The sequence below is a fragment of the Calonectris borealis genome, chromosome 3 (genome assembly GCF_964195595.1).
Source record: "Calonectris borealis chromosome 3, bCalBor7.hap1.2, whole genome shotgun sequence".
Classification (NCBI taxonomy): Eukaryota; Metazoa; Chordata; class Aves; order Procellariiformes; family Procellariidae; genus Calonectris; species Calonectris borealis.
Genome location: NC_134314.1, coordinates 68538276 through 68561245, shown reverse-complemented (window position 1 = coordinate 68561245; position 22970 = coordinate 68538276). Strand labels below are relative to the sequence as shown.

At 40.4% G+C, this 22970-nt stretch overlaps 1 protein-coding gene across 3 annotated transcripts in view; it reads right to left on the bottom strand.

Annotated features, from left to right (window-relative positions):
- Positions 1-22970, bottom strand: part of PHACTR2 (phosphatase and actin regulator 2) — a 144972-nt gene that overhangs the window by 35358 nt on the left and 86644 nt on the right. For 2 of the 3 annotated variants that reach the window (XM_075146023.1, XM_075146021.1), the window contains exons 2-4: positions 16134-16301; positions 5738-5818; positions 2588-2746 (exon numbers count right to left, since the gene is read on the bottom strand). In XM_075146023.1, the coding sequence (XP_075002124.1) occupies positions 2588-2746; positions 5738-5818; positions 16134-16301 (408 nt within the window). The remainder of the gene's footprint in view (positions 1-2587; positions 2747-5737; positions 5819-16133; positions 16302-22970) is intronic. The other variant, XM_075146022.1, reaches the window with a different exon arrangement.

The following is a 22970-nucleotide window of genomic DNA, read 5'->3' as shown; positions in this document are numbered from 1 at the left end:
ACTCTCACCATATTATCACAATGCGCCTGTATCACTTGTTCTTTTTAAGCTCCCAGCTCCAGCAGTCATCATAGTTATATGACAACGCCATTTTCAAGTCCCACTTCAACAAGAGAGCAAGCAAAGACACCACCATTTCATAAAAGGATTTTAAAATAACCTCATAACTTTCAGGGGCTGAGATACATTTTTTGGAACGTTTTGATTCAGCTGGAGTTGGAACTGCAGCACACCATGGTACTGAACAGCAGGAATTAATCCTGTCTTCAGGATTATAAACATGGGAAGCGTATATAACTTCCTTCAAGATTTACACATAAGAGTTCACGACTCTAAAAAGCCTAACATTAGCCTCAATAAAGATGAACTCCTTGCATCCATTACTCCCACTGTCCAGCCAGTATTCACTCCACCTATCTCAGTTCTCATGACGGAGGGCTGTGATGTGATACACCAGCAAGTTTTATGATCTGAGCAGAAGACAGTGAGCTAGGTATTCCTGCTTCAGCTCTGATTTTGATGCTCTGTGAGCATTAGCAAACCTCCATTCTGCGGTTGCTAATTCTCGCCCTGCCAGTGGGTGTGGGTGTAATGCATACCTACTGCATCTGCCATAAAAAATCACGGAGGATTAATCTGTCAGGTGAGATGCATCTGTGCGATGCAGTGCGCCTTACTCTTCCACTGAGTTCAACAGACTAGCTCACCTTCTTGCTTAGTGTGCTATAAAGTAAAGAATAACTGAAGTGTATTCACAATGACTATCCAGTGAGTTGTACTGGATTTGCACTGTGTAACACTGTTGCTGATGTGTGGAATTGATTCTTAACACGTTTTTTGGGCAGACTATTCCTCTGCAATAAATCTATCTTGTTCCTTTTCAAGTGACCCAAGATGTTTACGTGTAGAAGAACTTCATGTTTGGATGTAAGAGAAAAGTATACTTGAAGTGTTTTGCATTTTCTGTGTGGTCATATTGACATTCTATAAAGCCTAGAATACCAAGTTTGCTCATCTTTTGTTTTCCTTCTCCCTCCTCCGTATATACTTCATTTTCTGAGAGGGACTGGAGTGATAGCTATATATTCTTCTGTACTGAGTCTACTCCTGTACAGCAATAATTTTTAATTTCTCCCTGTAAGGTCAACACAATATATAGGGAGCGCAGAATGTAATAATGTGTTTGAAATAGATATTGAACCTTTCCTACTTCATTGGAGTTCTACATTCTGCAAATTCAGCTAGAGGGGATTTCAACATAGTTAGAAATGTGTATTTCTAAAAAACCCCCGTACCTTAGGAAAAATTCCAAGACCTGACAGTTCCAAAAGGCTGTATTTAGGGACGCATAAAACAGTAAGTGGTCTGATCTAACCCCAAAGTTAACCTGAACCATTTTAAAGGAGTTTTCCATGGCTTTTATAACTCTTTTCCCCTGACCCAATACACATCTGGTTCCAGTTGGCACCAAAAGATAGACGTATTTAAATGTCATGAAAAAGGCTAATCTTGTATTTCTGTCTTGTTGGGAGACAGGAAGTATTAGAAATCTCATAAGAAAGGCAGTTCTCCTTGGACATCCAGCCACTTTTTACATAGTCAAGTGATTTACATAGCTCAGAGAAGAATTCAGATTTTTGTGTTAGCTGAACTGACCCTCTCAACCTCCAGAGGCTCATTCATCACTAGGTAGAGGTTACTAGAAGACACTGGAAAGGCTGCTCAGTCTAACAGCCAGCCATGAAGTTCCTGATCTTTTGTATCCTTGCCCTTTCCTCTAGGAAAATCCAATAAATGGAATAGTATTTAAGAACACTTTTTGACAGGGAAAAGAAGAGGCTAGAGAAAGAAATAAAACTGGTCCAAATCCTGTGATTCCGCATTAATCTTTACTTTTTTCTTACTCAGTCAAACTCTTGTTACCAAGGTAGATCTGAGTAAAGGTAACAAAATTAATATGGACTTTGGGACTGCTAAATATTTAGCAGTATTTACTGCAACTCATCTATAGAAAACCCTATAGTCATAAAGTACATTCTCCATAAACAACCTAGGTTCAGTCTGCAGTAGTGATATAGCCCCTTGAATATTTCTGAAGAGCTGGACTGCGAGTGTTTAAGATTTAATGAAAACCAACAGGTATGAGTTGCTGAAGTTACTTTCAAAACGACACATGGTTTTTAAGTGGCTTAAACTCTTTTTAACTTTCAACCTATGAGCCACTTCTCTAATGATATTGCAAGGTGATGCGCATGCACTTAGTGTCTTCTTTCACAAAAGGAAAACCTGAAGCCAAAGCTTGCCCATGGCTACAAGGAAAGGTTCACGTTGAATGTAGAAATCGAACATCCCTGCACGCATTTTCATGCTCAGACCATGCTTCTCTTTATGACCTTATTATATCCACAGTAAAAGGCATGCCTACCAGTGACGAAATATTGATGTTTCACAAGTCTTATCTTCTCGGCATGTTCTGCTGGCATCCTTGTGGCAGAACAGAACTCACAGCATGTATTGGTGCTAATGGAAGAACATGTTAATATTTTAAGTAGGTGAAAAACAGTTTGTAAAGAATGTGTTCATTTACCTTTTTGGTCTTCTTTTTTTCCTTCCAAGTCTGATGCTTTCTCTGACAAAGTACCATTATCTCCACTGGCTTTTACCACATTTTCTTCCTGGATGGTTTCTTCACCAATGGCTATGGTGTGTCCATTTGAAGTTTCAAAATTTACTGTTACATCACCATCTGAAATGAAAATAAAAAAGCTATTGTCCAGTTTAACTGCTTCCTTAGCACCTATTGACAACACACAGCATCCCTCTGCTTTCAAGTTTTCATGGAAGCAAAGCAGAAAGACTTACTGAAATGTGAAACATCAGGCTGCAGATCTGCTCTGAAAAGTTAACGCTGTAAAGGAACTCTATAGGCTTCCACGTTCTTTGGGTGGACACCTCTGCAGTAATGGGACTGGGAGTGCACGTGGGTTTTCAGGTCCAGCTTCGTGTCTGTACACATTAGTATCTATCTCGTTCTCTTCCTCCCTGCATCTTGGTTTACACAGCAAAGAAATGTGTGCGTGGACCACAACGGAGCTGCAACATGTTCCAACAGGCCCCAAATCTGGACAATTAGGGGGCAGAGTTGCAGGACTACTGTGGTGCATCCCAGTAGGTAAATCAGCCAGGAATTCAGACAGAAGTTCTCAGAATATGTGTGCCCAGTTAATGAATAAAACAGGTCACAAAGTCATTACCCAGTCTTCAGAACCAAGGTCAGGTCTTCCTGTATCACGCATCATACCATTATTAAATTCTGCACGTCAAATTCTTTCCCAGCTCTGATGATATTTTACTCACTTACCCAGACTACCTCAGCTATGAGGTTTTTAAATCCTGAAAAAAACTTCTTTCTCTTCCCTATTTGTCTCTATAATTCCTGAAAAATTCTACATATTCTTGCCGGCTCACAGCTTTCTCTCTTCCCTTATTTACTGATTTCTGTTCTCTGTTCCATGCATTTTAAAATTGCTGCTGATTTTCTTCTCTGGTCATTTCTAAGGCTTGTTATCCTTATGTTGCTCACTCCCCACCTGGAGTTCACATAGTTGATTGCTTTCCTTCTGCAGGATTCTCTTGCTGTCCATCCAAAAAATTATGCAAAACTACCTGCCGTCTCTTCTGGTTCCTCCTGTTGTTTCTTCATTAATTGTGGTAATTCCACTCTCTTCTCCTCCTCTTCTTCCTTGCTGTGTATTATCAGACCTGGATGTTTGGCAGTTCCCTGGTTTCAACACAATTATGCAGCCTCCCTCTTACCACCCTGGGCTGCTCCACAGGTTAAGCTGATGGTTTCATACTCACGCACACACTAACTTCAACTTGATGTGTAAAAACTAAGTTCTGCCTTCTTAACCTTGTCTCATTCACTATAACTGACAGTTGCACAAGGCTTCCTTCTTACCTTACCGCAACATTCAGCTTCTTCAGCTCCTTTCTTCCAGACGTGCATAAATCCATTCTTTCCTCTCTGCCTCCACATGTGGCATTCCCACCTCTTATCCATCTCATGGTACTGCAAACACCTCCTGCCTCCAAGTGGCACTTGACACTTCCCACTTCTTTCTTCCTCATCCCATGTGAAACAGTCACTCCTTCACATTTCTTACCTCTCACATTTCAAGACTCCATGTAATTTCCCCATCTAGCTTTCATCTCCATAGACATTCCTTCTAGCTACCTTCACACTGCTCAACCACTGTCTTTTCTGTATCTCTTTCTTTAGCAGCTTCAAACCAATCCTGTATTCTTTCAAATTGCTCCTTAAAAACTGTAATTTTCACCAGACAGGAAGCACAACGTGACGAAGGCAACACGGACCAGACTGATGGCCTTCTTAGGATGGGAGGAAGGGGAGAAAATTGTTCATCTTTACATCCTTTTCTCACTTTGCTCAGTCTCTGCAAGGCATCCGAAGTCCCATCCCCTTTTAAAAGCGGACCTCTTAAGGTCAAGGACACTGATGACCAAAGCATACACAGTTTTAGCGCAAATGACAGTATTTATGTTCAGACTGTTTGTAACCAACCTGAAATGTTAACACATTTCATTAACTGTCCCAGCAGTCTAAATGCAATTTACAACCATCAATGGACAAAGTCACGCAGCCCTCCCGTAAAGCAAGTAGCAAAAAATGTAACAAATTCAGAGAGGGACAAATTGAGGTATGGAGAGTTTGCATTTCCTGTTTTAAGTCAAAGACAGCGGCAGAGACAAGTTCAGAAGCCAGCTATGCTGAATGCCATAGCCTGGTAATTAGCGAAACACTGTAAAGACAAGTGATGTCACATGTCAACAAACAAGCCCTTTACTTCTAAATATCAATGTGTATGATACTAACCATACACATTGATACTTTCATGATTCTTCAGCTCAGGCAGAGTAACACAATTTTTAGGAGAAAAATATTTTTGGAAATCATGGAGTTCTTGGACTCCTCGATAAAATGACGAATGGTTTAATTTTAAGCTACAGAAAATTATTTTACTCATTTGACTTTTATTTGATCTAGATTTATAGAAGATCAAGAATATTAGAAAGAATACCACTAGAAACATAACCAGATGTAGCACAGAGGTGTTAACCATGGTTTACTCATGCTTTTCGAAACACAAATTCTGGTTAAAGTCTGGTTAATACCAGCCGCTAAATCTTACAGCATTTTGAAACAAGTGGTGTCTTCCCCACAGTTTTACATTTGTGCCATTTGTGAATGTGGTGTGTGTGACAGTGGTGGGATCTGTACGATCCCAGCACTGGTACTTTTTGATACCTGAAATGGATGCTATTGATGTGCCTGAGGGTCCCAAAGCCCCTAATTTTTCAGCCAAAAGTTCCCATATTATACTCCAGTTGCTTTAGACAGCAGACCTTGACTCAAAAACTAGGTTAATCACTAACTTAAAAAAATTCTGGCAAACAATAGGAACCACAGGAGTCGCATTATTTACAGGGATCATCAAAATACTTAAGGATATGACCAGAAGTCAGATGGTGTACCTATGGCAGGAGCAGTTACAGAACACAAATCTCTGAACTCCAACTTCAGTTTTTTGTCAGCTGGCCCAAATTACCTCTCACACTCCTCATACCTATTTATACTACAGGGAAACAATGCAATAGTGGCTTTATCATCCACGTTTAGCACTTAGGAGCTAAACTCTAGGTAACGCGTTATCACCTTGCTCAGGCATTTCCTTCAGCACTCCCCTTCTTATCAGCTCCTCTCTGCTTTGTCTTGTCGAAATCTTCCTTTCCAACACTAAAGAAAAAGCACAGTTAAGAATAGATTTATTCTTGTACTGCTGATGCTTGCGAAAAATGTAGAAAAAGATTTTTATTTTAAAGAAACCCTGAGAAATCTTGTTTCCTCTGATTCTGCAGGAGAAGTGGTCTGGGTTTTCATGGACGCTCTCTGAGAATATTCTCCCACAATTTCAGGCACAGAAGAGGGGATTCATCTGACCCAATGCCTTCAGCTGAGCGAGGCTCCATGGGGCTTCCTTTACAGTCCATGGAAAAAGGTACTTCCAGAGTGAAACTGAACTCATCCTAGCATAGGCATTTAACACCTAAAAGCAGCTCTTTACCATTGACCGGGGTGACTAGCTCAGCTGGAGATACCTCTGTCTGCTTTGTAGATGTTTTGAGTTGGGAGAGACAAATCCTGCTCAGAGCAAGCAACTCACAGGGTGGCCTTTATGACATGCAAACTGTTTTAAAGGAAAAAAAAAAACCTTACACAGAAGCTAGAAAGTTCTGTTCTAAAAGGGACTAACATCCTCATCCAGGCCGGTTGGCTTTCATGGAAAAAAAATGCAGCATCCTGTTTTTTAAAAAAAAGCAGCATACAAAACACAAAAAAAGACTGTGACATGAAGCATTTTAATTATTATGTTTATTTCCCATGGGAAAAATGCTAAATATTTTTCTAGGGAAAAGCATTTGCAGATGGCAAAATAGAATAGCTCCCCACTGCACCCCACTGTCAAACCAATATAGTTTTGGTCAGTGATCTGAGAGGCAACCGTAATGATCCGTGGAACCATGGTGCACGGGCCATAAAATGTGAGCATCACTTATAAAATCCGGTCTTCACTGTTAGGAATAGTTAATCTCCCATCCTGATTCTGTATACATATGGACATCAAAACCCAAGTGACGTTTGGAGCTCAAGCTGAGGGCATGCGGCAAAGCTTCAGCCGTGCTGGACTTCATCCTATTAATGCTATGGGATAGGGTTATTTATCTCACCTAATTCAAACACTCTGGTAATCCAATTACTCTGTAGGGCCAGTCTAATTGCTGTATGCAGATTAAATACTGCACGAAGTATTGTCAATCTCACTTGTGCCAGCCCAGTTGGAGTGAACAGCCATATGGTGAAGTGACGGCTCCTGTGAAGGCACGGAGAGAGGCAGCATGGCGCTTCTGAGAAATTTACCCTCCACGCGTAGCAGCTGATAAACATCTCTCCCCGCAGCAGGTAACCCCAGCTGCTGACTTGCAACCAGGCTGGCTGAACTCAGACGCCTGAAGGCATCGCTGCTCACAGCTTCCCACTCCCCTTCTTCGCCAGGGAAGGGGATGGTTGAACAGAAGATGAAGCAGATTCTGAGCTTCTCAACTTTACAGCACTGGGTTTATTTCTCACGCTGCAAAGTGCAGGGATTCAGCAAATGCTCTACATGGGATGCATTTCCCTGCCACAAAAGCACCGACTCCTGGCAGAAGAACAGGGGGCAGGAACCATTTTGACCAGCCCAGCTCAAGCTACCCATGCCTGTGAGATCAACAGCTCGTGAATGCAAACAGTACTGGCACAAGAACATCTAAGTTGGCATCAGGTCTGTGTTTATATACTCAGGTACTTTGTGGGATCTGTGCGTTAAAGGTCAAACCTTCACGGCATTCAAATCACATTTGACAATATACAGGAGCCCGTGAGTGTGGCTGCAGACCCTCCACGCAAGCCAGCCTCCTTGGGGAGAGTGTGGTAGCCTGAACTCAGATCAGGTTAGACTGCCTTGGGTCCCGATCCTAAATTATGCAGGAGCTCTTCCAATTTTTCCCCATTACTTTTTAAGGTATATGCCTTGCAACTATGTGTCACACACGTTACTGGCATGGCAAACAAAGCACAGGAGCGTGCCCTATTCTTGCAAAGAGTTTTTCATGTAGGTGAACATATATATTCTTTTATTATTATTTCAGCTTTCCAAGTATAATTTACTTCCTACTATTTTTCCTCTCTACTTCCTTTTTACATCTTTTCTTGGGGACAGTGAAATGAGATGATCTCTCATATATTTATTTCTGGGACTTAATCCAATACCACTTGAAAACAATGATGCTCTTTCCATCAAGTTCAAGAACATTGAATCAGACCCCCCATCAATGTCTCTCTCTAGTTTTCAGGACGATGTATTTTTTCAGTTCTACAACACTGAATTAACAACTGCATCGAATTAATTATCATGGAGAATGTCAATTGGCATTAAAAGACATTAACTCCTTACACTTTTAATGGAAGACCTCAAAGCATCTTACTAGCATTACATAGGTTTCATAACATCCCTTAGACATGACTATCTCCATTTCACAGATTAGAAAATGTATGAACAGATAAGAAGCTTAAGCCCCAATCCTTCATCATCTAAAATGCTAGCCACGAGTGGTGTTTTTATTTAAACTGATTAAGCTCAGTTAATTCAGCTTGAAAAGATAATTTATTTAAAATATTATTTGGCCCATGGAAAGAACATTAGAAATCATGCTAGTATTCACTATGAGTATCATAATTTTAATTCCTACGAAGAAAAAGGCAGAAGTTTAATTTAAATCAAAGTGACCAAAAATATGTCCCCTTGTTTAAGAGGAATTAGTAGCCTGTCTTCTTATGAACCTATACTAGGTGCTATTTAGCCAGGGTGGACTATTATAATTATAAAATTATAAATATAAAATTATAAAAATTACAATTTATTGCTTATTACAGACTTGGGACTATACAATACATTTCACATTTACACAGTCAAGTATTTTGACTATCACAGCCCAATTGCACTGAGCTTTAAGGGTCTCAAACTACTCAGTTGAGCTAATCACATTTGACTACTGTTATGTCTCAGTAAACTCTCTTAAAATAGGAGAGTTACAAGGTCATACATTTAGAAGTCAGGAAATGTTTGAATGAAGGTTGATGGGTGTGCAGATGGTACAGCTTTTATTTGCTTGTTATATACTTTATCTTTGCCATCCCTGCCTCGTTTAGGATACAGACTGCACTGTGTTCAATGAATGGTTTCTTTGCCTAAATTTTTAACCTCACCTTTCAACCTGGGGCTCAGATCCCATTTGAGGAACAACCTAAACCTTCATTTGAATAGAAAACTCTTGGTTTTCCAAAACGTCACCCCAGCAAATGAGTGAACCAAAGACAATATGTTTTCCTCCTTGATGCCCATGTGAGATATGCAAAGGTGTTATCGTGACTGTACAGATAGGCAACTTATGGCATAGGAAGATTAAGTCATATTATGAAACATGCTGACATTTGTTAAGGGTTTAATTTGAGGTACCTTTTTAGGTGTAATTCCCACATTAAAATTGTGATAAGTTAATAAAACAAACAAACAAAAAACCAACCCAAAGCATAGGAATTCTAGTTGAATTGCCTACTTATGGTTCAAAATATCTAACCAACAGAAACGAAGCTATGAGCATGGGCTATCTGCTGCTGCGCTAATGGCATAGACAACTGTAGAAACAGTTACCCTTGGACGGGTATCACTATGTGTCACCTTAGAAATAGTTCAGTCTCCTGAGTTCAGTACAGGGAGAGAACTGTAGTTTGGTGCTTCCACCATTGTTCCGCTTGGCATGCTCCCTCCTCTCACCACCTCTGTCATGACTTCATCACCTGGGTCTTTCTCCTTCACTTCAAGAAGTTTAAACTTCTTATCTTTGGTTTCCAGACCTACTCTCTTCTCTTCCTTCTTCTTCTAGTAGAACTGCCACAATACGCTACCCATTTGCTTCTCCCATAAGCACACCTTTGTCCCTCTATTCCTGCTGATCATCGTTTTTGCAATCTCTGATCTTACAAGTTATTACCTATTCCTCACTCAGGAGTAGATAACTAGTACTATCCTGGAACAAATATATGATAAACACTGTTAGCTGTACGACCGTCATGTGGACATGCTTAAGCTGAGTGACCAGCTGATCTTATTACTACAAATCTTTTCTGTCATATGTGTATATAATAATGTGTGTGTATATATATCTCTGCGAATATATGCATCTTAACATATGTCTGTGATATATATGATATATAGATATATGTGTATATACAAAAGTGTGAATACAGATAACATTTCAACATTAACATCAACATATTGTTTGTAACATTAAGCAATAATAAAATGGAAATAACAATTTCTCCATCTGTATACATGTACGTATTGAGATCGATCACGCAAACCAGTCAGTCCTGACTGTGCGTGTAATTGGTTATCAGTCCTTGCCTGCTGAGGACAGCTGAGGTGAGGTGGGCTCCACTCTCAGATATGATGCTCCAGCAGACTCAAAAAATCCCACGCCAAAATTCTTCCCCTACTGCAGTCAAAAGCAAGGCTTGCCCTGACTTCAGGTGTAACTGTCAGCAAGCATGTGAATTTATCACACTGTATGCAGCCCTCATTTACTTAGGTAAACCTTACTCGTGCAAGGGATCCCACAAACATTTGTAGTTTTAGCCCAATACAAATAATAGTAACACTAATCATAAAAACAGTTTACCTCAAAATGCCGTTTCCATCCCTCCCTCCCTACCCCCTCAAAAGAGACTGCTTAGTGATATTCAGCAGCTACAAACCTCAGGCAGTCTTAAAACCCATTCTCTGACTCAGAGTGCTGTGAGATTCTGGATATTCTCCAATCTTTAGTTTTGCTCTTCCAAGAGAAGCTCGAGAAAATTCCGATTTTTAATTTTTCTCTGACCTAGTAAGAGCTAAAATTGCCTTCTGCTCCCTGTCTGCATATATTCTTGCAGTGAAGCTTTGAAGTGGCATCTACTTTGTGCCAAGACACAAACTGCTGCCTTCTTTTCCTTCACAGCAAAACATTGCGGAGGGGAGAAACCCTTGAGATGATGCCATTTTCTGTTTGTTTTTACTTAATTTTGAAAGCCCTCTAGGCAGAAAGTATACAACCAGTGCCCAGAGAACAGATTTTCTGAGACAGAACATGGAAAATATGTTGCTTAAGGAAAAAGTTCCAAACATCATTCCCACATCGGCACAAATACTTCCACATCTAGTCCTTCATCTTTTTTTGATGTTTGTGGTATTTGCTGTTTATGAACATCTTTCAGTGGCTAGCACAAGAGAGTCACGTGAGGTTTTGTCAAAGCATTGCATGGTACGTGCCCTGGCAAGGCTGTAGCAAGAACCTATTTCAAAAAGCCTATTGAAAACCCAGATAAAGCAATAAAAGCTCTTTCCAATAGCCCGCACTCTGTCTTAGAAGAAACTCTCTTCTTCAGCTGGGTACAGATTTATCAAGTTGTAGCCCTGTTAAGAGAACAGGCAATAAATGTGATGATCATCGTACCGTCCCATGGTCTCAGGTCAGGAAATCGGCTTCCTGCATGGAAGATGCATAAACACACACGTACATACACATATCCTGTTCTGTAATGTAAATACATCTTTGATTGAGTTATCTGAAGAAGAGGATTTGCTCTAGGATTTTTATTTTGTATAGATGTTTTCCCAGTTCTTTCTGAAGTTAGATAAGCAAGTTTCTTCTGCTGTGTCAGTTAGCATGCAGCGAGGGGCAACTTGCCAAGTAAATGCATCTTCTCAGTCTCCGTTGGTCTGGGTCTGTTTCCTCAAGAAATACAGGGATAACTATTTTTTAATTTTCTTCTCCCTGAAACTACCATCTGAGGCAGGATGAATGCAATCCAAACTAGTTTGCATTTCAAATTCCAGCCTCACAGGAAGCACATACACAAACGTAAGTGATCCCATACCTTACATACATAGAGTTCAAAAGCAAATGAATATCTCCCTATAGCTCTCAATAGTCCTCAAGCATGTAAAGATACGCTTTCATGGCAAGCGAACCTGATTTGCACTGAAAAGCTCAGTTTATTCATGATGCAGCTGGGGCCGGCACCCTGTCTGTTTCTGGGATTTCTGGGGACACCCCCCCTTACAGTTAGTGCTGCAGAACAGAACAATTTATCCCTATTATTCTCTATACGGAAATACATGGGGAGGTCATCTGCATTTCTGGCCAAGAGAGAGGAAGAACTGCAGGAGGGCACTGGAAGTCAATGCATAAACGACTTATTCTGGCCCACTCCTACGAGCACTACTAGTACTACAACTGGGCAACCAGCACGAATGAAAGATCTACCTAGCCCACAACCGCCTGCTGGCATAGGACGGAAAGTACAGCCAGACTTGGAAGAAAAAGCTTTGTATGTAGGTAGGAGGGTAAACAGCAATAACACCTAAGCAAGACTATGGACTATATTTGCCTTGAAGATGTACTCCAAATCTTCACTCTCTAGAGATTAATCAGTACTCAGATACATTCTTCTTTCTCAACGTAAAAGCTCTGGGAGCTGTTCTTGTACCACTGTCACATAGCCAAATGCCTGAATTTGTAGGTTACATCTTAGAGAGTCACAAGGGGTAAAACTCTCATATGAAATTTAGGGGGGAGGAAATTTGGGAACCTTTTATTTATTTTTAGAATTCTTATAATTCGTATCATCCAGGTTTACTTTCTTTCCTTTTCCCTAGCTTAGTGAGCCAGTCTTGCTGGTTTTGAGGTGAAATTGAAGATTTTCAGATATTACAGAACTCCCACAGTTTCATTTTAAGGAAAAAAGCACTAAATATTGTGATGGTTGGCAAAATGCATGTAAACTGGGACGTACAAATCCAAGCTGATATACTGAATGTACAAAATAATACAAAAGTTTTGAAAACCTGAAATTAATTCTCTATGTCACTATGTTTGTATAATTCCACCCAAATAAATCGAATTTCACAGTGTAGCAGGATGGATAAGCAGAACTTTATTAAAAATAGAGCATATGTACTCCTTAGAGAAAAAAAAAAATCTATCTACTGAGTAACAAAAAAATATCAAAAATTCCCAAACCTCCTGTATAACATCTTAAGTTCTGTTCACCGAGACATGCATTTGATTTTGTATATTTACTCTTGACAAACTATATAGGCACTGAAATACTGTAGTTTATATAATTCAGAGCATTAGAGTGGTTTTGTGTTTTATTGGCTGTTCTACGTTATGTTATTAAATATAATAGCAGTCTTTAATGTATAAGAGCTTGAGTATGTACTACACAGTTATCTAGCAGGATGCTAGCTAAACAATGAAGTAAAAAATGAAAGGTTTTTCAGGATAATTTAAAAGTCTATATAGAAGATGATACTTTTAGATGCACAAGATATATTAAGCTCTTAGTGAATCAATTGCCTTAGTTGCTTTTTTGCCACAAAGGACTATTAAATACAAAGTCTTGTGACTGGACTTAAAGCAGAGACTTCAGTTAGTCAACTAAGCGTTACCTTCTCCTGCACTGAACTTTTTCCAACCGGTATACCATTTACAGAGATACTTCATTGTGCGGATAATTAACTTTTCAATACATAATTGTACATAATCACGTATTCAATTGACCAAGAGAGCTCCCACTTATATGATCTATGGACTATACTTATCTTTCACCATCAACTCTGTTCTTCTTCTGCCAATTTGTAGTGCAAATTCTCCTAACTTTTATGGATTTCTGTTTGCACACTGGTGCTCTCCATTTTCAAGAAAAGATTGATCGCAAAATAAAGCTTCAACTTTGAAAAAAAGACAAGGAGGTCTATATTACTCTTCCAGTTTCCAGACCTGAAAGGCAGTGCTGCAAAACCACAGCTGAAATGAAAAAAATCATGTTGTCTAAAATTTAAGAAGTCATCCAAAAGCGTGGCTCTGTTTTTCCTCTCTGCTTCAGCCTGCTTTATTGATAGCAATCACAATGCTAGGACACAAATCCAAGTGGTAACCTTTGCAGAAGAGTAAAAATTACTTCTTCTTGTTATGTTTTGCTGGATTTGTTTTTAGCTTGATCAGGTTTGTGTTCCGCTCATCACAAAACTGGTACCAGTACACAGGAGGCAGTGGAAGTAAACAGACACAGCTGAAAGAACTGGGAAGACAAATTATCACTTGAAAATTGGTTTTGAGGTAGTTAAGATGAACACTGCTTCCCAATAATTACCTCTTTCTTAGGAGTAATATATGCAGCTATGCATTGAGAGCACACAGCGGCAAAACCAGAGACTCAGAACGTAGAACGCTGCACATACTCTGCTGTAATGTCACTCGTACCTTAGCTCTGATGGTCTAGGTATACGAATGCAGCAAGGTTCAGGGAGAGAGATAACAACACTTACTATAAACTACTGTAGCTGTATGGCACTTGAAAAAGATATTTTGTGGCTCAAAGTTTGGCTATTTGTATCTATAGCATAATTTTAAAGCTTGATTTTCATTACAGTTCTGAAACTATTTCATGTTTTCTGTTCATTACACCTACTGTTAGGCATCTCCATTTTTCAGGTGCTCACCTTGAGATAAATTGTCCTTAATAACTCCATCTGAAGTCAGTGCCAATTGGAACTGTGGGTTCTCCACAGCCCTGAAAGGACTTGAGGGACCACACCATCATAAAAAGACAAGCAAATTAAGTACAAGCGAGCAACTTTTGGAAATGTTGACCTTAATTTCTTTATGCCCAATTTCCTCCTTTTGTAAAAGAAATACAAACACATACTTTGCTTTGGTATTATAAGAATTGATGTGCCATACTTCTAAGACTGGATTGAGGCCCTCTAAAGACAGTACAACAAAAGAAATACTGTATTTAACATTAATTTACCACATATTGATTTGTAAAAAATAACTGCAAAATGACACATGCATTATTATTTAATGGTATAATAATTTAACACATGCTAATATGTTGTGACAGTTTGGGGAATCTCTGTATACACAGCTTATGAATGGTGATTATTCTGGAGAATTCACTGCATATAAAATCACATACCTGTCCAACAGTAGCTGCAGAATTTTCAGAATTCGTTAACTAGAAATAACTTTGCTCTAGCAATATGAAAATACTGGGGAAGCTGAAGGAAACTGGAAGCAATGAAGGAGCTAGCAGACTTAGGGGGTTTTTTTGATTGCAGTAGTGGAAGAAATTGTGGGGGTTTTGTTGCAGGGTACCCAGGAAAATAAAAAAAAAAAGAAAAAAGAAGAGAAAGACTGAGAGAAGGATTTGAGGATCTCCGAAAGATTGTCCAAAACTTCCTTTGGTATCTGGAGTGATGATGGCACCAGAGAAGAGGCTTCTTTTTGCCTTTTGTGTAAATAAAGCATGTTTTAGAAGTTACACTGCAAGGTACACAGAGTTCCTTGCTGTAATTGTCAGGGTTTAAAAGGCCAAGCCGTGTACTCCTAAGAGTTCAGGAGAGCCTACTGAGGACGCTTCAGGAGATTAGTATTGCTTTTATTGCCTAGAGCCATGGAAGACAGTGGACAGAGGGCTTGCACTGTGGTAATGAATCCGAAGAGCTCACAGATGCTTCCCAGACTCTGATTAGGCTCAAGTTTAGAAAAGCACAGCATCAAATGTCTGAATCCCAAAACAGAAGTTTGGGATTTTTCTGGACAAAGCTTGGCCAGAGCTGTGACACACAGAGACACACACACACACGCAGGGTGGCATTCGGTTTCCTAAACGTGGGTGTCTACAGCCACTTGAGATGCCCCAGAGTTTTGGAGATGTCTGCACAGGGATGGCAAATACGATGCAGAACCTTCTGGGAGAGCAGCCAGGACGCCCCAGAGCATCTCAGGTGGCACCAAGCAACTGTGTTTAGCTAACTGAATCCCAGCCCTCAATCTTCCTCTTTTTCAGAAGGAATATAATTTAATCACAGCATTTTATTTCAGACCATTCTTCAAGCCTTGCCAACGGGGGCGTGAAGGGACAGAGCAGCCTGTATGAAGGCAGGGGTCACAAAGCTGATCCTCATTCTTCAACTGGGCATGGCCACGTCTGCTTCTCCCCTCTGAACAGACCAAACTTCTGTCCCCATGAAGGCAAGGTTTCTTTCATAATCCAAGTCACTGACTATTAGGAGGACATAGAGACATTTCTAACATATTTGAGGATATGTAATATAGAGCCTAGTGTTTCTTAGTTAAAAAAAAGAGTACTGTCAACATCAAAAGAAAATCATATATAATGTATAGTAAACAAATAAACGGCACATTTTTGGTGATAGGTTCAGGACAGAAGCTGAACAAGGTTAGGTTTTTCCTTGCCAAGGATCAAACTGTTTTTCTGTATGTCAAATACTGTGCCTAAATAATCCCTGCCATCTAACAAGCTCCAAGAGCTTTTCAAATATTACTCTGCAAAGCCATCACAGTGGTTTCTACTATCTGGCACCAAAGGGCCACACACATACCTGCTGACGTTTCCCTGAATTTGTCACTAGTCTTCTTCTTCCGCCATTTCCAAGGTTTAAAGATTTTGCCAATGGTAGAGAGTTTGCCCTTCCTCTTGAAGGGGGGAGTTTGGGATCCTGGGGCTGGTCCATCCGAGTTAGCGATTGAAGCCTTATCCAAACCATCAACTGTATAAAGAAGAAAAGTAAAGGTAACTGAAGGACGGAAAACAAAACAGTACCCTACAGCTAAGCTCCTCCACTATCAGGTTGCAACAGGCGGTGTGCGGGTCCCTGTGTTTTCTGTGCCAGAAGGCAGCCAAAGGGCATTTGACTGCTGCCCCTGGTCACAAGCCAGTCCCCACCTCAGCTAGCCCTGGGCCTCACTGCTGCTCAGCACCTCGGCGGCAGCAGGCCAGGACTTGCTTCTCACGACGCGCAAATGGCACATCCGCACATTTCTGCAGTTTTTCACCGCTACTGGAGACTTTCTTTCACCACACATTTGGGTGACTTTTGCCCTATCTTTGGTAAAGCTGAATAACCAGCTGTCATCATACAGAAAACAAAACCCTTACAACGTAAAAACATAAACTATTTCTTCTGAGTAAAACGAATCCTTTCTTAAACGAGCTCTAAAGATAACTTTCTGGCAGTGGAATGGAAATAGGTCCCTTTGATATCCCTGGTAATCAGTCATTCACAGCACAGCCTGCCATGAGTCAGGGTTCTTATTAATAAGACGTATTTAACAATAAGCTTTTGGCCTGTACCCAAAATTTAACGAAGGATTACTTTTCTGCAAAAACATATTGAGTGATATGAAAGCCAATATTTATCATCGATGGCTGCAACATCGAGTTTTGTGAACCAAATTAAGACTCATTCCACAACATGCCATAGCATACAGTTAAAATAAACTTCCCGGAAATTTCCCTGAGAAGTCTACTATTATCTGTTTCTATTTAAGAACTGAGGTTTCTTAGAGCCTTTCATTCGTGGTCCTGCAAACACTTCAAATGTGCTTAATTTTATTCACGTGAGCAGCATCACTGAAGTAACTGCGATTACTTACGTACATAAAATTAATCACAGGCTTAAATGTTTGTGGCATAAGGGCTCTGTAATTGCTTTCATTCATCTGAACATTCTAATTATAACCAATTTGGAACAGAGTCGATGCCACTGTCAACCATAATAATGATAATCGTAGATCATTAAATCAGAAAGTGCTATTCAAAGAAGGAAATATCACTGTCCCCATTTTACAGATGGAAAATATGAAGCACAGAATTGTTAAGTGCTTAATTTTATGTTTGTCAAATGGCTTCCTGAATCCTGGTCCTGTGTCCTAGCTGCTAAAAAGATGCATATTCAGACACATAACATCATGGTGCAATCTTATTATTCTGTTTCTCAGACAAATGGCATTTAATGAGTCCTACATTTGTTTTAGACTTCAGATTGATCCAGGATGCTAAAAAAAAAAAATCTTTTCTGTGAGAAAGCTGATGTAATGCAATCAGAGTCCAAGAAACTTTATTTCCAATGTTTTGAAATAAAGTACTGGGAAAAAAGATCCATTGTATAACTTCATTTAAGTCTATGAAGTTAAAACCAGAGATAAATTTGTATGAAAATGACAGCATTTAAATCAATAAATCTGAGTGAGTTATGCCATAAAATGTAATAAATTCTGTACTGTCAGAGAGATGGAACAGAGATGAAAAACTTCTCCAGGATAAATTACTGTTATTCGGATGCATCGAAATTTAAAGCTTTTATTTAAGTGTTTCCCTTGGGTACTTTCTGGTCTATAACATGGAGATAAGATGGAAGAAAGGCATGCAAATGGGCTTTAAATGTAAAAAGCCAAGATTCTGGTAGGTACCTGGATACGTCTACCCCTTGCACAAGTACAAAACCCCAGCTTCCTCACTTGTGCATCCTAGAGAACGTAACACGACGATCTTTAGGGAGGTTTAAGCTGAGACTCCCTTAAAACGAACCAGCCGCCACCCTACAGACCCTAGAAGTCCCCCCGAGGAGCCGGGGGAGAGGTGGGGATGAGAAGACCACCAAAGGCAGCGAGCAGCTCTGCAGAAAGAGAGAGGCATGGGACAGCAGAAGGACCTCTGTGGGGGTGCCTCACCTGGAATTAGGGATCACACTTCTGTCTAGGCTTACAGGCACTGCCTATGTTGTACAATCCTCTATGGAACACAGAAGCCTCTGTTGAAAACTGTGGATCTAAGGGAGAAGTACACTTACTTGCAGGGTAGTTACAAAGATTAGAGGGCTAAATTTATCCTGGCAATTCCCATTGATACAGGAAGGGTCAAGGGCCACAGCTTGTGGCTGGGGAGAGTCAGCTTAGACGAATGAAAAACACTTCCAGGAGGTGGGTGGCACAGCACTGGAGCAGGTCTTGGGAGGTTTTGGAGGCTTAGCCAGGCAAGCCAGGGCTGACCTCACGTACTGTTGGTAACAGTCCTACTCTGAGTGAGGGACTGGACTGAGCGACCTCCCGAGGTCCGTCCCAGTCAAGATTCCCATGGTGCTAAGGGATGTGGAAAGACACGGTTGCCCTGTGAAATCTGTGCTAGTAAATCCAAAGAATCAGAAGTGAAGCGCTGAAGAAAAGAGAGCAGGATCTGGTAGCTGAAGAGTTTTGTCCTGGGACAGGAGCCAAGCATTATCTCACTGGCAGAGGCAGTCCATCAGCTCATTAGAGGGAAAGGCTACCCGCTCCTTGGAGGCAGCGGGACAAAACCCATGTTCTTGTCTCCACCAGCTTGGAAAAGCTGGGTTATTGACATGAAGAGCCTGCACCCCGGTGACAGACAGCATGGTCTTTATAAACATAGATCTTTTCAAATCTTCCTGGGTCATGGAGACCAGTCTATTGCAGGCAACCACTTTCACAAAAGCATCATCTAAATTTTTTCCTCCAGTGCCTACCAGCAGGAATGGAAGAGGATTTTGGCTCCAATAGCTCCCCACAGAGAAACATGGGTTTGCATCAGTCCCTGCTCTGCCCTCTGCTGAAAATATTTAACTCTGAAATAATGATATTCATCCTAGCTAAAGAAATCTGTCTGCTTCAAATGAGCTAACATATGAAAAAAGGGATCCATTTAGTGGTGAATAATTCTGTCTGGGAAGACTGCAACTTTTGAAAACAGGATTCAACATTAACTCCTTCTGACAATAAAAGATAAGGAGTTGATTTATCAAATGAGTTCAACAAGTGCTCATAACTGGGAATTTACTAAACCATTGACCTTGTACCAGTTCCTTCATTTGAAAAAAGGACCCAAATATGTATCTGGAAAGGAGGAAAAATCATGGCCAAACATCATAGATTGATTTCAGAAATAACCTAAGATAAAGTAACATTTCTAGGAAAAAGGACTTATTTATATTCAAAAACAATCATAAGGTAGCATATTTTACCAATTAATAAACTGCCTAGAAAAAAAAACAATTTCAGCAATGACGTTCCAGAGCATTTATGGGAAGATCTTTTCAAAAGCTATTACTCCTCATCTTTGAAACACTCAGCAGGAAATTGATGTTTAAGATTTACACTGTTTGCTTTATAGGTCATGTACTATTTAAAAATAAAGCCGTGTATTTTTCACCTCAGAGAGCTTATGTACTTTCTATTAATCATTATAAACGTTATACACAAGAAAACATCTTAGCTTTCCATGATTAGAGGAGCTTGGTCACTAATGTTATTCTTTTATTTGTACAGTGTCTTGAAGTCCTGCCTTCTTTCCACCGTCTTCAAAAAGCCATTGAGTCACTTCATTGCCTTCAATAAACATCATTATTCAGTTTGACATTAGGACTTTTGACTATACTACCTGCATAGTTTATGTTATTAAATTCCAGTCCTTTGCCCTAGGTGTAGATTTCACATCTGAAGGATAAAAAGCGTACATAAGAAGGATAAGAAGTAAGTATATGAACCATGCATGTTGATGCCATGCAAAGAGGAGATCTTGTTGTAAAAGACCAACAACAACGCTAACAGAGACACTGCGAAGCCAAATCACGCTGGCACAGGCCATGAGCTAGATGAAGGATAGAAGAAGGAGAGCCTTGGGGGCAGCCAGCAAAGATTAGATCAGTTTATGGATGACCCCAACTTTCCTATGAACACCCAAAGATGGAAATGCCTGAACACGTCTTATCGTAGGAAGGCTACTTGCAATAAGCAACACTGATCTCCGTAGCTGCCTAGGAGACACTGCTGTGAATGATCTCCAGGGACGTTGTGCGGCTGAAGCAGGCGTGTGAATTCATCACAGTTTTCCCAGGGCATGGTACACTTCAGCACTGACACACGCTAACACCTTCTTCAGGTAGGAATTCACAACTAACTTTACAAAAGCAAAATGCAACAAAAAACTATACATCAGATCATTTCAAGCAAGTGTAATATAAATTCCTCTGAAGTAAATAGCTGTGATTATGCTGGTTCCAGGCCTTTCGATCTGGAACGCTGTAAGACTGGTTTTTAAAAGCTTTGACTTAAAGAAAATTCATGATCAGAAAAAGAAGGCTATTTATGCCATAAGTTCTTCTGTATTTTTACTTCTGTGTATTTTCACTCTTGGCAGTGAAAGTGGAAAGTCAGTAGAAGAACCTAATCTCACGACTGAGTAGTAGGAATAATACAAGATATATGGGAAAAAAACCCACACCATGAGGTCCTTATGCTATTCTTTTTCTAGTAGAACCATATTTTAATAGTTAACAGATCAAAATTCCTTGCTTGTAGTTTACTACTAGTAATTTGAGACACGGATGATTTAAAAAGGTCAAACCTGAGTAATTAAGTAGCTAGCTACAGTAGGAGTATACTCAAAATATACTCAAAAATAAAAAAGGATTTTTCTGTAGAAGAATCCCTTACTGAATCTGAATAGTTTTAAGATTCTTTCTCACGTTAGTCCACATTCACATTTAGCCCCAACGAGAAAGAGTTCATTAGATAGACTTTGTTGTAATCTAGTAGGGAATGTCTTATAAAATTGCTGTTTAATAATTCTTATCTGAACGGTGTTTCAAATGGAGTTTTGTGTTGTGTGGCCAACAACAACGCATGATATGAAAAACATGAATCATTTTAATTTAGTCTTACAGAGACTCCAAGCTGATAACAAGTACACTGGAATCAATGCTAGTAAGTGAAGTTTAATTAGTTTATTCTTGTCACAAAGATTCTTGACATCCTGGAGTAAAAAGCACTTAGGGTGACATCCAAGAAAAGAAATAAGGCAGAATTTAAGTGCGTTTGTCAAAAGTTGTGCTATTGGGAGCCTGAGAAACTCTGATCAGATGTTCCCTGACTCTGAAGGTACAGATGCCGTAATTCATGACATTAAAACTATCTGAAATCTCTGCTTCTCTGTATGTACAACAGCATCCCAGATTGGAGTTTCACAGCAGAGTGGCTTGGTGATGAAGTCAGCCTGGGAAGTTTCTTCTCTGCACTTCCATCTGCTCATTCCTGACCCTAAAAAAATATGCCATTCCTTCACTTGTAAAAATACAACTGTTCATTGGGCTTCATCGCAAGTAGATCTCTGAATGATCCCAAACAAAAATGCCGCCCCCTTTCCGCTCTCTTTCCTTTTTTAAAAGGTTATTTTTAATCTGGGCCACTTCAGTGACTTAGTCTCCAGCACAATCCTACACACACGTGAAGCGTCAGGGCTGGGCGAGGAGCGGGCTGTGGCATGGGGCGGGAGCGGGTGACTGGGCTGGGCAGCAGCCTAAATCAGCACCACAGCTGCAGCCAGGATACCAGGACACTCCAGCCACGAACCTGACAGCGCTGCACAGCCTGGCACGTACCACGTGCCTGAACCTGGGCAAGTCCACAAAATAAGCATGCTTTTGCCTAGAGCATTCACAGGGTAGGTGGGAGACTTGGGTTCCTCCCCCTTCCTGAACAAATAGTGTTGAAATCTACTATCCTTCCCTTCCCAAAGAACACCCTAACCAGGAGTGGGAGTCATGGCCCTCTGCAGAAAGCAGTTTTGAGGCCATTCAGCCATAAGCAAGAGGGAGAACACCAGGAGGAATGTGATGCTGTACTCGGGTAGCTAAGTTCATTCATTTACAAAGATACGGGAATTAATATACATCATGGGTGATGCAATGTATATGGGCCTTCTGCAAGAGAAAGTCGCTGTACTTTAGATGAGAATGTACATATCATTTGAATCTTTCTCATACTAAAAAAAAAAATGTATTACAGGATTGCAATACTATTAAACCTTCCAAATGAGTAGTCAGAACCGTTTTTCCTTTCCTCTGTCTCTCTACTCCCCTCACCAGCACCATTCTCCACAACTGATCTAATCTTGCTGGAGCACTTGGACATGTATTTAAGGGATTCTTTCTCACATCAGGTCTGTTAAGTATGAGACGGTACCGGCAGAGTGGCAAGTTCTTTTCTTTCCCCACCCCTCTGGGTGCTGCACCTTTCATGTCGCAATCCCTTCTCCCACCCACTTGCCTCTCAAGAGTCACCCACCTACACTGCAGTTCTGCCCCAGATCCTTGCCAAGAAAAGCAAGGTGCAGAGTGCCCAGGCGAAGGAGGGGTCTGCCTCCAGCCTCTCCTCCTCCCCACTGCTGGGCGACACAACCAAGAGGTGAAAAGGCAGAGAACCAAGTGCTCCACCAATACTGAGGTACTAAGGTAGTACTGGCATCTAATACGTTCACTAGCATTGGGTATCTAGCAGTATTACCATGGTATCACTACATCACCCTTAAAGTGTGTGAGGATAACCTTTTTGTTGTAATACAGGTGACTCAGGGAATTGCCACATCT